Consider the following 15,820-nt stretch of genomic DNA (forward strand, 5'->3'; position numbering starts at 1 on the left):
TATCAGGCACTGTGTTGAGTGCTGTTCCTGCATTAGATATTCTTTTCTCCTGTGGCATAGGTTCTAATGTTATTCCCATTTTAAAGCTAAGGCAACTGAGAACAGAATAGTTATTTTTAAACAATAAGTTCTCCGACTTCCTCTTCTAACCAGATTGCCATTCCTGTAAAGTCCACCTACGTAGAATATTTATTCTGACTGTGCCCCATATGAGGGTAGAAAGATTAATCTAGAAAACTCTCAGACTGCTCTAATGGAGAGGGGGTTTTAGTTGGTTCTAACAAGTCTAAAAATATAGAAAGCCAGCCCTACCGATGCTTTTCCTCAGGTATTAAACCCAAACACACACTTTGATCCCTGCAAAGAATGTTTCCTCAGGTGGGAACACCATTTACACACAAAGATAAACCACTGTGATCTTCCCCATAACAGGAACTAATAGTTAAAGAAAAATGAAGCAGTGCAGAATTTCCTGGTAGAAGAGCATGTCAGCCAGTCTTCAGTTTGAAGACAAGCTTTTCCCCCGACTGTGTGACCTTGACAAATTAGTATCATCCCTGGGCCTCAGTTGCTCAGTTTCCTTATTTGCAAATGGAAATAACAAGATCCACTTAGCAGGGGATGGACATATTAAAATGCTACTTACAGAAACCTCAGTACAGGGCTTGGAAAAGAGAAGATACTCAAAGATAGTAACTTTAAGAAAGGGAGGAAAAGATAGGAAAACGTAGGGGAGGGTGGTAACTTAATACTCAGAAGAAAAGAAAAGTTATAAGAAATGTTTTTAATAAATGCACATCATGTATTCTTTTCCCATCAGAGAGAGAGAGAGGGAGGAGCTTGGGAAAAAGTGTCCTTTAGCATCTGCATTGCTCTTACCCGGATGAACTTGCCTGCAGATACCACTTACAATGCAAATTGAGCTTGGAGTCCTTCACACTAACTACACAGCAAAAACCTTTCAGCTTTAAATAGAATACTGCAGTGTGGAATGATCCGAGCAGAGGGAAGAAAAATTCAGAGATACATGCGAAGGAGATTTGGCAAAAAAAACCCTGCCATATCTGGGCAAGGGAGGAAAATGCAGAAATATCAAAGGAGGCAAAAAGAAAAGCAAAGTCTATAGAAGGACCTAGAAATTAATTCTCCAGAAGGTGAGTTTAAGTTAATAAAGGGAAGAGAACTTTGTGGCAAGCCCCCAATGAAGACGATTTTAACAAAGAATATTTTGATCTAGTGGGGTTCCTTCAAGGTGTACTAGCACTTTGAAGGTAATTCATCATCATCAGAAGGACACTTCCCCCTCTGGCCAGGTCAATGTTTCCTAAAATGCAATTAGGGATTGCATGTAAAAAGGCAATCTACATTGTCTAAGTTCCAAGTTTTTTTTTTTTTTCTTCCCAGACCTTCACTAAGATCAGGTAAAGAAACCTGGAAGCATACTGTGAAATAAAGGTTTGTTTAAATTTTCAATGTGGTGGCAGTTGGGGGGTGGGGGGAGGAATCCAAGAGGCTGATTTGGAAAAATTTTAGAAAGTTCTTTGCTATAAACTCATGCCTCATTTCAGACTATATGAACCCAGATATTTTATTCAGAACCAGAGGTTACAAAAATGTCATCAAATAGGAACAAAGATTAGGTAGTATCTAGGGCCCTGAAAGCGATAAGGAATGCCGTGTTTAACTCACTTCTTCATTCTACAGATGACGGTGCTACGCACATGGCCTCGATTTCCCCATCTTCCCAGCTCAGTAAGTTTCCTCTGCCTGCACTTGGAGGCATAATGCAATACAGAAGAAAACATGAAGGCAGCCCTCTATCTTTGTTGTCTCAAATAGAAAAAAAAAAAACAAGGTGCGCCCCCAAGGACAATAGACCCGAAAGCCAACTTCTCTTTTGGATGATATGCTCTGACCCAGAGCTGATCGTGTTCTACCTGGTGAGTCAGTGACAAAGCACTAAGAATGGGGAAGAACATCTTACCACCACGTTGTCACCAGGCAAGTAAAAAGAATCAGCAAGTATGGTGCTTGGTATGGGGCAGGGACAGGCTGCTGAACACCTTAAAAGCCACTTCTAAGCTCCTGAAGGCCAGAGCTCATAAAGCTCGGCTTGATCTGTCTAGCGCCATGGACGCATTAGGTGTGATGCTCTCTAATAATGATGATGAACGAAGCATGTATTTTCAATAGCGCTGGGCATTCTTTCTATCTAAAACTTCCAGGGATGTTTAGAGAAGATGCCACCTTTACCCCCAAATTGTGTGTCTTTTTATCTTTCACAACTTGAACTCTTACTACCACCACGCCCATCACATTTCTCTAATGGTCTTGATTTGATTAAATATTACAGAAATTTTAGCACCCAAGAATAAGAAGAAGAATCTTAAATTAACACACCTTGCTACATTTTCCTAAAGCACTTTCACACATATTTTCTCATGTGGCTATCACAATGTGACAACGCAACACTTTATAGGAGTGGTGAAGGATAAAGGCTGACAGGTACAAAATGAAAGCAAAAATGCAAAAGTTTTGGTATTTAGAAACAAACAAACAAAAGCCTCCTCTCTCTATTCCCACACAAAAGGCAAATGAGATTCCACCTGCTGACTTTTCTTTCCTGCCTGCACCTCACTCAGGCTAATGTCAGAACAATCTGGGGGGTGGCGGGGGGGAGAGAGAGAGAGAGAGAGAGAGAAACATGACAATTTCACCTCTTGGCAAAGCTCAGCTTACTGAACCCTCTTGCTTTCTGCTGGCTGTTGATTCAGCAGAAACTACTGCTGCAGAATTCATAATGGTGATTTTTAAAGGCCCCACTGATCGCATTGCTCGCCCCACGTGTCACACTCATTCGCTCGCCGCCCCAGCACTGTTTCCCCAGCTACCTTTTTATATCTTGCTAATGCACTTCCAAGGGGAGAGGGGTTCGCCCTTTTTCAACGAGCCTTTTGGGCTTTTGATTGTCTAAGCAGGTAACCCGGCCGGAGAGATGAACGGGCAGGAAATGAAACCATGCCCACCCTTGCAGCCACTGAGAGACACATCATTCCGCTCAGAGAGGGGTGGACCCACGGTCCTCTCGGGCCCCCTTCCTTCTTATTTCTCCCCTCAACCCGACCCTGCATACATATTGGGGGAAGGGGTCATCTGTCTTTGGGGGGTCATTTTTCCAGCCGGGAGCCCCACCCTGAAAAACCTCATCCCCGAGGGCCATTTTAACTCCCGTGGGCGCCGGGTCCACCTGCTGCTTGAACGCCCGGCTCGCCTCGCGGAGCCCGGATGGATGTGGGGCGCACCGGCAGCTGCCCCTGCGAGCCGAGCCCCCGCCCCAGCCCCGGGGCCCGCAGGAGTCTCCGCCGCTACTCGCCCGGCTGCCCGCGGAGCTCAGCGATCCGCAACTTGCGCCCTTTCCCAGCGGCGGAATGCGGCGGGGCTGGCGTTACCTTCGGTCGCATAGCTGTGGTCGCGCAGGAAACTGTTGTTGATTTTGCGGGTATCAATGTCCTCCTCCATTGACAGCAGGCTTACTTGCGTGGGAACCAGAAGCCGGCAGACAAGTATCCATGATCCCTCCCCGCAGCCAGTCTCACAGGAGAGGGGGGCAGGGGAGCCAGTGGGACTGCACCATGGTCCGAGCCTGAGGAGGAGACGGGGAGGCGGAGAGAGAAAAAAAATAAAAACCCGGCAATGGAGCTGTCACCTCCTCCGCCCGGGATCTCCGAGGCTGCGGCGGCTCCTCCCGCGGTGCGCTCACTCCAGCTCCAATTCCCGGCGAGGATGCTGCGCCTGCCTCCGCTGCCTCCGGGTGCCAAGATGCGCCGTGCCCCGAGGGGTCTGGTCCCGCCCGCCGCCCCGGAGGCGCTCACAAGCAGGGCTGGGGAGATGCCCAACAGGTTCCCTTCGTTGGCAGCCGCTCCGAAATGCAAAAAAGATCCCTCCTCCCCCTGGGAGAGCGGGCAGCCGCGACAAAATGGTGCCTTTCTGGACCCGAGCTGCAGTGGCGAGATGGCAGGGTCAGGATTCAGGCGGGCCCGGCCCGGATGAGGGTGCTGGTCCCACGGGAGGGCGGCTCGAGCTGGCGGGGGCTCGGCAGCCGGCGGGGAGCCGGGCAGGGCGCTGCAGCCGGCGCCAGCGCACTCACCCTCACACCCACACGCGCGCACTCGCAGCTGCCGCTGCTGCTGCAGGAGGAGGCTGGAGGCGGCTGGTGCATTAAAGGCGAGGCTCCTCCCAACCGCGTCAGCAGCCCCAGGACTCTTCCCCAGCAGCGGTGGTGGCCGAGGCCGAGGCTGCGGCTGCTCTCTGCTGCAGTGGGGCGCACGCAGCCGCGAACCCGCACCTGGGCAGCGAGCAGCTAGCTTGCAGGTTGACGTGAAAAGCGTAGACGCGCTCTTCCAACCTCCCTCCCCCTAGCGCCACGCAGCTCAGGGCGGCGTTTACTCCAGCACCCAGAGTCCCTAGCTCGCTGCCTTTCTCCGGACACCTGTGCTCCAGGACCGCAAAGAGAAGTAGGTTCCCTTGGGTAGGCAGGAAGTCTACATCCCGGTCCCTTTTGCTCACCCTTCCATAATGCATGTGGTCTCTGGATGAAGTTCAAGGGCGAGGCCTGGGGATCGAAGCCTCACACAGAGAGGAGAGAATGCTCATAGCCTAGCTTAAGCCCTCTCTGCGCTAGGAATAGATCGGGGAGCTGGGGCCAGAACTTTTCTGCGGATCACACCTGACTTCTCCCTTTCGAACAGAGTCAAAAACCTCTTCTACCTGTAGGCGTCTGCGTCTACACTGGCAGAGGGAGGAAGAGGGCTGAGTCATGAATCTTGTCAACATAGTCAGTCTGAAAAAGTCCACGTTCCCTAGCCCTTTGCACTTAGTTTTGGACAAACAGCTCCAGGCCCCCCTGCGGGTTTTGCTTGTGAAGACACAGCACTGCAGGAACCGCTGACATTTGCTCTCCACGTGAAAGGTACAGTGGAGCCCTGGGCCTTGGAGCCCTGTGCCAGCAGAGCGCCACTGCTTCCCTGAGGGAATGTCAAAGATCCAGTGAACACCAGAAAGAGGCCTATCTTCCTACTTCAACTAGGAGGAAAATACAGAATCCCACCGCAACCCCAATTTTTCCCGAATCGCAGATCGCAAGTTCCATATTTGAAAGAAAATGAGATCGTTATTGTTATGAAACAACTACAATCATTTCTGAAGCAACCCGAATCACCAGAAAGCCAGTTTGGAAAAGAAATGTCCCCGATTTCCCCTTGCAGAAGGCATTCATTTCAGTGGGTGTCACTGCAGGGAGAGACATCCGGAGAGACATCAGCGAATGTTTTGCTCAGTTAAGCTTCACCAGTTTAGCTGGATGAGCCCAGAGGGACCTTTGAGTTAATTATATACATACAATGCTTCGGCTAACACAATTTAGAAAGTATTTGAAGTCAAAAAAAATGGGAAAACAAGTCCTTAACTGAGGTTGGGAATTGCCATTAGATTTCCATGAAGAACAGATGCTTCTGCCAGGTGGAAAATGGCATTGTCCTCATCTCCAGAAAGCAACCGCATATCTCTGGGAGAAGAGAGGCGAAATATTCTTTGATATAATTTGGGGCGGGGAAATTCATCTTACAGTAGATTCCATTTTATTCTCATCTGTTGGTTAAGTCTCTCCTACTTGTTTGACTATTTGTGCCAAATTCACATATGAAATTCCAGGAACAGATGAAGACTGGTGCAAATTGATTTAATCCACTTCAGCTCCAGCTGCCATGGCTGGTTCTTCACATGATGAGCTGTATCCATCACCAAGGCTCCAGAGGTCAGTTCGTCTGTAGTTACATAGTCCAGCTTCTCTTGCAGGTAGGCATGGGGGGGGGGGGAAAGGGGAGGAAAGCTAAGTTCATCTTAAAGCGGTGAGAAGACATCTTGCTTCGAGTTGAAATGACCTTACGTTGCCACTGGAGACCTTGGAGTACTATTTGGGATATTCTCACCCATGTCTTTCTAGAATGCGGGCTAGACTGGAACAGAGTTGCAAGATGAATCAGGAAGGCCCAGTCCCGTTAGCCAGGCTGTGCTTGAGGAATTTTCCACTGTAAGCAATGGGAGAAATGTCCCCTCCAGAGATCAAGCCTCTGGGTTTACTAAATTTTCCCTTTCCTGTTTCCTACCAAATTCTTCCTGCATGTATTTTATTCAACAGTATAGGCAATATTTTCCTAAGACATAAGTTGTGAGAAGGCAAATTAGATGGCTCTCCATTAAGTAGATTAAGTAGATTCCAAGGTTTCTATTTTGCGAACCACTCTTTTCTGCTATGGGCAGGAGGGAACCATCCCCTCCAACCAAAACCAAGAAAAATACAGCTGTTGGCTTTGTTCCTTAACACAACGATGTGCAGTAAAGGAGGTCAGGGAGTGAAGGAAGCCCTGTGCAATCCTGTAGTTGTAAGAGGACTACACAGACCATTTCTAAGAAGACTCTCTGACCTTCTTTCTGTTCCTCCAATGTGTCAAGTTCTTTCCAAAAGCTTTTGGCATTTGCACATGCCATTCATTCCCCGTGCCCCTTCCTCGTGTTCCTGGCATTCTTCAGCATCACAGCTGAACGGTCCCTACTTCTCTGAGGCATTCCCTGGCCTCCCCATAGTCCCTGCTCCTGGTATTTTGTCTTAACATCTTTTTTGTTTGCTTCTTCATGGAACATTTGCCTTTTGTAATATTTGTTTACTTATAATTGCCAACCATTCCACTATATCTCTGCTATTAAGAGTCTGGCACTTAGTAGATGCTCAATTATATTTACTGACTGGAGATAAATATTTCGTAGATGAATGAGTAAATTACTGAATTTGTTCAGTGATATTTAGCTTTTAAAGCTCTACCTTTATTTAAATTCTTGCCCCCCAAAACCCAACAACAAAGTGTGTTGTAAGTCAGTAAATTTCCAGTTTGTAACTCCTATTCCTGTTGAAATAACTGTCCTACCCATTCCTGCATACATATGCACCAAAAATATTTACTGAGCACTTAATATATGACAAGAGTTATTGTAGGTGCTGGGATACAGTTAAAACAAAACAGAGTCCCTTTCTTCACAGAACTGAAATTCTATCATCTGATTTTAGTAATATGAGCTTTCTTAGGGATACAACAAATACATTATAAATCAACAGACCAGAGCATAATGTTAAGTGTCAAGACTCTGATATCAAGCAAAGCTGATTTTCTGCCACTTATTATTATGTCCTTGAGCAAGTTATGAGATGTCTTAAGCCATGTTTTTTTTTTAATCTATAAATTAGGGAGAAAAAAAGTTAATGGAGTTATTATGAGGATTAAATGAGATAATATTGGAAAGAATATACTGCAATCACTTGTTGAGTATTTGCTATCATCACCACCAGTACTATGGAACAAATATTTAAGTACCTACCATGTCAGCCACTGGGATAGGACTAAAGATTCAGCAACATCAGTGCGGAAGATGTACAGTCGTCTCTGCCATCATGGAACTTAGTATCTAATTTACAATTTATAGAAAGGGGGCCACAGGCTACAAAAGGGGCAGCAGAGGATGCTCTGAAAGGCTGGCCTAATTCAGGCCTGTGCTTTACACAGAAAAGGGCAATTACAAATACACAGCCTTCTTAAGTTACACAATCTAGCATGACAGCACGGGAACACATTCGTTTTTTCATCACTTTTATTATGTTTCCCCAATGCTCTCACATACCCCTAGCCCAGTTAAGTTAGCCCTGCCTACATTGGAAACTACTTGCAGGTCATGCTGTCCAATTAGCACATTAAATATCTACAATTTTATTAAAACCTTTGACCTAAGCCAGTCTAGAGATTCTTAATATAAGCTTTAGGTGTCAGACAGTACTGATTTTTTGTCCCAGCTCAGGCATTTATGAATTTCATGACCTTTGGCAAGTAATTTAACATCTCTAGCCTCTGTATTTGCAACATTGGAAGAAAATAACAGGAACTACTTCATAGGGTTGTTGAATGGCTTCAGAGACGTTGTAAAGAAAGTGCTTAATACAGGCTTGGCCCATAGCCAGACCTGACAAAAATGTCGCTTTGGCCTCCTGGTAGTGGCTCATGAGGTCTCCACTGGCAGAGAATTGGAGAGATGCACTACAAGTCAGTCATGTGAACACAAGTGACCTAGAAACCTGAGTTTACCACCTAGCGATCTGTCTTAACGAGCACGAGACACTGGATATAAGAGATTTTACCATCCTGCAGAAAGCCCTTTATAAGCCACGAAGTCCTGTGCAAGTGGAAGGAACTAGGATTATCCCTTCTTGATTTTTCACATTATGTAAGCGCAGACCTAATCATGTCTGTCTATCATGGAATTCTATGGAACCCCTCTCTAGGATCATTCAGCCCCAAATGCACAACTGTCTCTCTGAGGTGGTTTGCGTTGACTGCCCAGAGGATGACCTCTTGAGTTTCTAGCAAGGTTTGCAATTCTTTATTGTGCGTGTTACAACGTGTAATAAATACCACATGAGTGAGCCTTTAACGTGGCATTTAACCTAGGAGAAGAAAACAAAACATCTTGCCTTCCAAATGTTGTATTAATTCTAGATTCTGGATACATAGTGGATTTCACTGAGTTCAACATTCCCTCAATTATCCAAGTCCAGCAATTTATGAAAAGAAACAGTGGTATGCTGGAGCTGGTATGTGCTGGCTGTTGAGAGCTGATTCTGTCGATTACACACATCATTTTTCCAGCTCTGCTTTGAGTGACATCATGTTGGTAGCTTAAAATCTGCAATCTGCCGTGGTGGGTTATTTATAATCATAGAAGTAAAAAAACCTATATAAATCAGGGCTTTGGTTTTGGGGGGGGGGTTGGGCTGGGGGGTGGGAGAGCTGATTGTTAAACATTTACCACTACAACAGTAGAAATACATTAATTGCTGATATAACTTTCTACTTTTATGTGTTACCTGTACAAAGTTCCTTTTAATTCCTCGATACTAAGTCTCCCAAGCTGTGTCAAATTCCAGAACATTCCACCATCTGATCAAACTTTGGCCATAATTTAAATAACTCTAAAAAATCCTACCTTTACCGTAAACATTCCCACAGCCTTCAGAGGAAACCTGATACCTTTGTTTGATCCCCTTCAGGCTGGTTATGAGATTGCCACAGTGGATCTGTGAGTGATGGCCCCTGCAAGGCTCCTAGATCTGACGACGTAAGGAAAGTTAGGTGCATGCGCACTCCCAATGAATAGTTCTTTTCTACTGCTTAAGCTCGACTGTCACCTTACTTTTGCCCTTGATTTGCCTAAATGCAAAACAAAAACATCCATTGTGCTTAGTTTCATCAGTAGCTCTTCTCTTCCACTTCTCAGGCTAGGATACTGAAGCAATGACAGAAAAAATACAAAAGTCGAAGAGTCGAGATCTGAGAGCTTTTTCTCATTCAGTGGTTTAAATTTAAATTAAATTCAGAGAGTTAAATTTAGACAATCTTACTCAAGACAGTTTGCATTTGCATTATATTTGTTAGGTACAAAGTGAGCATTTATGAAACCAGTTTAGCAAAGCTCAAGGGCTATTGTCTAGTACCTCATGACATGTCTTAAAGTAAAATTTCAGTATAATTTAAACAAAAAATATATATTGGGGAATGTCTTCAAATTTCTTTAAAAGGCACCAAGCAATAACACTTTACAGAATTTATCCTAAGAAAATAATCATGGATATGGGCAAAAAATTAGCCATAAGGATATTTTCACAGAGCACTGTCTATAATTATTAAAAATTGGTAACAAGCCAATAGAATTGTCTAGGCAAATTATGGTGTGTACATATAGTGGGAAATTATTGAGCCACTGATATAATATTAATAGCTACTGCTTATCGAGCATCTATTATGTACTAGGCACTATGCAAAAGGTTTCACTAGCATTATCTCATTTAATTCTAACAACAGCCTCTATGAGGCAAATCATCTCTATTTTACTAAGGCTAGTAGAGAGAAATAATATATCCAAAGTCAAACAAATAGGAGCCTGGCTCTGTGTGTGTGTGTGTGTGTGTGTGTGTGTGTGTGTGTGTGTGTGTCTGTGTGTGTGTCTGTGTGTGTGTGTCTGTGTGTGTGTGTCTGTGTGTGTGTGTGTGTGTCTGTCTGTCTGTCTGTCTGTTGGGTGGGTCAGGGTCACAGCAGAAACTTAGAGGTCTTTTTCCAAACCACCCACCACTAGAGTCTGATCTGTACTTCTTAGAAATGAATAGCCTCTCAGTTGAAAATCATTCCTATTGTGTTGGTGAGGAGGTGGCGAAATTGGAACGCTCACACTGCTTGTGGGATTGTATAATGGTGCAACCACAAATAGTTTGGCAGTTCCTCAAAATGTTAAACAGAATTGCCATATGACCCAACAATTCCACTTCTAGGTATATACCCAAGAGAACGGAAAATGCATAGTCTCACAAAAACTTCTAGATGAATATTCTAAGCAGCATCATTCATAATATCCCCAAAGTGGAAACAACCCACATATTTATCAACTGATAATGGATGAATAAAATGTGATATCGATATACAGGATTATTATTCAGCTATAATTAGTGATAATTACTGATACATGTTACAACATGGATGGACCTTGAAAACATTATACTAAGCAAAAGAAGCCAGCCACAAAAGACCATGTATTGTGTGACTCCGTTTACGGGAAATGTTCAGAATGGGCAAATCCATAGAGACAAAGTAGATTAGTTGCCAGGGGCTGAGGTGGGGGAATAAGAGTGACTACTTACGGGTTTGGGATTTCCTTTTGGAATAATGAAAATATTCTAAAATTACTTAAGGGCAATAGCTGCACAACTCTGAATATACTAAAACCCACTGAACTGAATACTTTAGAAAGATGTTTCAAAAGGTACAAACTTCCAGTTATAAGATAAACAAGTACTAGAGATGTAAAGTACAATACGATAAACATAATTAACACTGTTGTATGTTATATACGAAAGTTGTTAAAAAGAGTTAATCATAAGAGTTCTCATTGCAAGGAAAAATTTTTTCCTGTTTTTTTTTAATTTTGTATCTATATGAGATGATGGATGTTCACTAAACTTATTGTGATAATCATTTCATGATGTACAATAAATCATGCTGGACACCTGAAACTTATACAATGCTGTATGTCAATAAAACTGGAAGAGGAAAATAAGTGTTTCAATAAAGCTGTTATTAAAGATTAAAAAATCTCTGCTGTCAGAAACCATTATTACCTCTAGGAGTATGATATAGCCCTCAGGTTAATATTAGTGCAAAAAACTTAAATGCATGTAATGACAAGTACAGAGATTCATGTCATGTTCTTTAAAAAAGTCGAAAAACAATGTATACTGACTGGTCCCCTTTTATTTTAGGAATATATGAAAATACTTAACAGTGGTTATGTGTGGTTTTCTTTGTGGTTCATATTCTTGTCAAAGAAAATTTAGATCTTTTTTTTTTTTTTGGGCTGCACAGCCCAGCATGTGGGATTTTAGCTCCCCAGCCAGGGATTGAACCCATGCCCCCTGCAGTGGAAGTGTGGAGTCTTAAACACTGGACCACCAGGGAAGTCCCCACATATCATTTTTGTAGTAAGAAAATCTTTTAAAGGTTTTTTTGAATGTTATGAAATACCTTTTAGATGAAACTTTGTATTGAAAAGGTCAAAATCATTTTGTGCACACCTGAAAACTGAGAGACACTGATGTAAATGTGTACGCTATCAACTGCACGGAACAGCTCTACCCAAAAGTAATACAATGCAAGACACATTTTTGTTTGTAAGTTTTTCAAGTTGCCACATTAACAAGTGAAAAGAAACAGATAACATTAAGTTTGATGATGTTTAAATTTTTTGAAACTAAAATGAAAATATTTTATTTAATCCAATATGTCAAAAATTGATTTCAACATATAGAGAATATAGAATAATTAACTATATATGTACACTTTTGTTTTTAATGCCAAGCTTTTGAAATCTGGTGTGCATTTTACACTTGACAGCGCCTCTCAGAAAAGGCACATTTTTTAGGGCTCGATAACTGCACATGCCTAGGGGCTAAAGCACAAGTATAGAGGAACTATTCCAAAAGTGTTATTCCACTCACAAAATGAGTTTTATCATATTCTTCCAAAGGAAAATTTTCATCTATCAAGGACTTGAATTAGACTGTAATACTAAAACCAAACCAAGCAACTTTAATCTGATGACCCTCACAACTATTTAAAGTAATACAAACTGAATATGAAAAAATATATAGACATACCCACACGTGTACATACATACTATACGTAATAGTAAATTTGAACCCAATCTGCATTTCCCCCTAAAACTAGTAAGCTGAATTAATAAAATGATACAAGATCAAGATTCTAAAAGTGCTAAGATGATACTACATAACAATACATACCAGATAGCAAGAAAGATGTAATTCAGTCACTGTATAGTTACCGCCCTAATAAGCCAACTGTTTAGTTCAACACCTATGGCTTCAATGCCAGCCAGTAGAAGAAGCCAAATAACCAGATGTCACTACTAAAAAAGGAATTTTCACAGCTGGGTATCTGGACGCTATTACAGCCACTAAAGGTGGAGAAATTTAAAGGTACAGTTATAGGAATCCGGCTGAAAACTACTACAGTCTTTTAGATTGGATCAGAGAGTAGAAATGTGTGGTCACATGATCAGTGACATGATTTCTGAAGACTTATTGAATTAGATGCACCACCCCCTTTAACACTTGCATGCAAAACAGTTTTGTGTGTATAGTTGAGCGCTCCCTCCTTCCTAAACACACTTTCTTCACTGATTCCCAGGTACCACCCTCTCTTGATTCTCCTGTTACCTCAATGTACACTCCTTCTCAAGCTCATCTGCTGCTTCTCCTCACTGCTTGACTTGACCTCTACAAGCACCCTAGAGTTCAAAGTTCTCAGATTTCTCTATCTGCAGTCCCATCCGAGGTGACCTCGTCCAATCTCATGGCTTGCCACTCACTTGATGATAAAACCATACGACCTAGCAATCCCACTACTGGGCATATACCCTGAGAAAACCATAATTCAAAAAGAGTCATGTACCACAATGTTCAGCTCTATTTACAATAGCCAGGACATGGAAGCAACCTAAGTGTCCATCGACAGATGAATGGATAAAGAAGATGTGGCACATATATACAATGGAATATTACTCAGCCATAAAAAGAAATGAAATTGAGTCATTTGTAGTGAGGTGGATGGACCTAGAGTGTGTCAGACAGAGTGAAGTAAGTCAGAAAGAGAAAAACAAATACCATATGCTAACACATATATATAGAATCTAAAGAAAAAAATGGTTATGAAGAACCCAGGGGCAAGACAGGAATAAAGACGCAGATGTAGAGAATGGACTTGAGGACACGGGGAGGGGGAAGGGTAAGCTGGGACGAAGTGAGAGAGTGGCATGGGCATATATACACTACCAAATGTAAAATAGATAGCTAGTGGGAAGCAGCTGCTTTGCGACCACCTAGAGGGGTGGGATAGGGAGGGTAGGAGGGAGACGCAAGAAGTAGGAGATACGGGGATATATATATACGTATAGCTGATTCACTTTGTTATGAAGCAGAAACTAACACACAGTGTAAAACAATTATACTCCAATAAAGATGTTAAAAAAAAAAACCTCCTAAATGAATACTGAGCACAAACCTCTCCACTGACCCCCAGGCTAATAACACCAACAGCTGATCCGATATTTCCCTGATATCCACCAGGCAGCTCAATCCCTAATGGCGCCCCCCAACTCCTCCTGTTCCTTGACTCCTCTCTCATTCCCTACATCCTTCCAGTCCCTCAGCAAATCCTGCCAGCTCTAACTTCAAAATGCATCCAGAATCCAACCACTCCTCACCACTTCCACGGCTACTACCACGCTCCAGCTACCAACGCATCTCATCATGATAGTTTCAATAGACTCTAAGGAGTGTGTGATCCCTCCTTTGCCCCCCTACAGAATAGCTTCTGTGCAGCAGGCAGAATGGGCTTTTTAAATGCAAATCACGTCATGTCACTTTTTTGCTCCAAGCCCTTCATTGGCTTCCTACACATTCAGAGTAAAACTCTTTTAAAATGCTGGCAAGGTTTGGCCCTTGCTATAGCTCTATTTTTTTTTTTTTTCACTTCTCACCTGCAGCATCACCAACGCTTGTCTCAACCTCCTTCCCTCCCCACCCCACACATAGACACAGTGGCATACTTATTGTCTGCCAAATACACCAGGAAGAAAACTCCCACCCCGGAACCTCTGCATCTGCTGTTCCCACTGGCCTGAGGCCTTCCTCAGTCAGAAGCATAGCTCAGAGCTCCACCTCATTCAGCTGTCACTCCGTAATCAACATTTCTGAGATGTCTTTCTTGACCTTGACCACTCTATATAAGGTAAAACAGCCCCCCTCCCTACCAGCAACCCCAGCCCCTGTGTTGCGACCTGACAGTATATTTTTTGGCTTTAATTATTACACGAGGACATAATATTCAGGGAGACAGGGGTGTTTCTGTTCTCTGTACTATATCTGGCCCTAGTAGAGTGCCTGGCACATACTGGTTACTACTTTTTTTTAAGAGGGTAAATAGAAAGTTATTAGACAATTAAGTTGAATTAACTCCCCAGTACTTTAAGGGCAATATCAAGGGGAGAAATGACTACTCTCTTTTAAAAGTCACAGGGATATGGGGAAAAGGGAACCCTCATGTATTGTTGGTGGGAATGTAAATTGCTGCAACCACTATGGAAAACAGTGTGGAGATTCATCAAAAAAATTAAAAATAGGACTACCATATGATCTAGCAATTTCACTCCTGGATATTTACCCAAGGAAAACTAAAACACTAATTAGAAAAGATATATGCACCTCTGTGTTCATTGAAGCAGTATTTACAATAGCCAAGATATGGAAACCACCCCAAGCGCCCATCAACAGATGAATAAAGATATGGTGTATATGTGTGTGTGTGTGTGTGTGTGTGTATAAAATGGAATATTAGCCATAAAAACAATGGAATCTTGCCATCTGCAACAACATGGATAGACCCAGAGGATATTATGTTTAGTGAAATAAGTCAGACAAAGAAAGACAAATACTGTATGATTTCACTTCTACGTGGAATCTATAAAAACAAAACAAATAAACAAACAAAACAGAAACAGAGTTATAGATACAGAGAACAAACAGGTAGTTACCAGAGGAGAGGGGGCTGGGGGGAGGAAAGGAATATGTGAGGGAGATTAAAGAGGTACAAACTTCAGCTGCAAAATAAAGGAGTCGTAGGTATGAAATGTACACTGTGGAGAATATAGTCAATAACTAAGTAATATCTTTGTATAGTGACAGATCATAACTAGACTTATGGTGGTGATCATTTTGAAACATATAGAAAAAAATCACTACGCTGTGTAGCAGGAAGTAACATAGTGTTGTAGGTCAATTATACTTCAAAACCCAGAAACCAAGCGTACTGGGCTTCCCTGGTGGCACAGTTCTTAAGAATCCACCTGCCAGTGCAGGGGACACGGGTCGAGCCCTGGTCCGGGAAGATCCCACATGCCGTGGAGCAACTAGACCTGTGCGCCACAACTACTGAGCCTGCTCTCTAGAGCCCGCGAGCCACAACTACTGAGCCCGTGTGCCACAATTACTGAAGCCCACGCGCCTAGAGCCTGTGCTCCATAACAAAAGAAGCCACCGCAGTGAGAAGCCCGCGCACCGCAATGAAGAGTAGCCCCTGCTCGCCGCGACTAGAGAAAG

General features: G+C 43.1%; 1 protein-coding gene across 4 annotated transcripts in view; it reads right to left on the minus strand.

Annotated features, from left to right (window-relative positions):
- Window positions 1–15,820, minus strand: part of PPP2R2B (protein phosphatase 2 regulatory subunit Bbeta) — a gene marked incomplete at its 5' end in the record, with an annotated part of 454,413 nt that overhangs the window by 289,458 nt on the left and 149,135 nt on the right. For 3 of the 4 annotated variants that reach the window (XM_082651306.1, XM_082651305.1, XM_082651304.1), the window contains one exon: window positions 3,450–3,643. The exons of the other annotated variant lie outside the window; for it this stretch is intronic. In XM_082651306.1, coding sequence (XP_082507432.1) covers window positions 3,450–3,643 — 194 coding nt within the window. The remainder of the gene's footprint in view (window positions 1–3,449; window positions 3,644–15,820) is intronic. 4 annotated transcript variants of the gene reach the window in all.

Source organism: Grampus griseus, assembly GCF_964374135.1.
Source record: "Grampus griseus genome assembly, chromosome: 3".
NCBI lineage: Eukaryota > Metazoa > Chordata > Mammalia > Artiodactyla > Delphinidae > Grampus > Grampus griseus.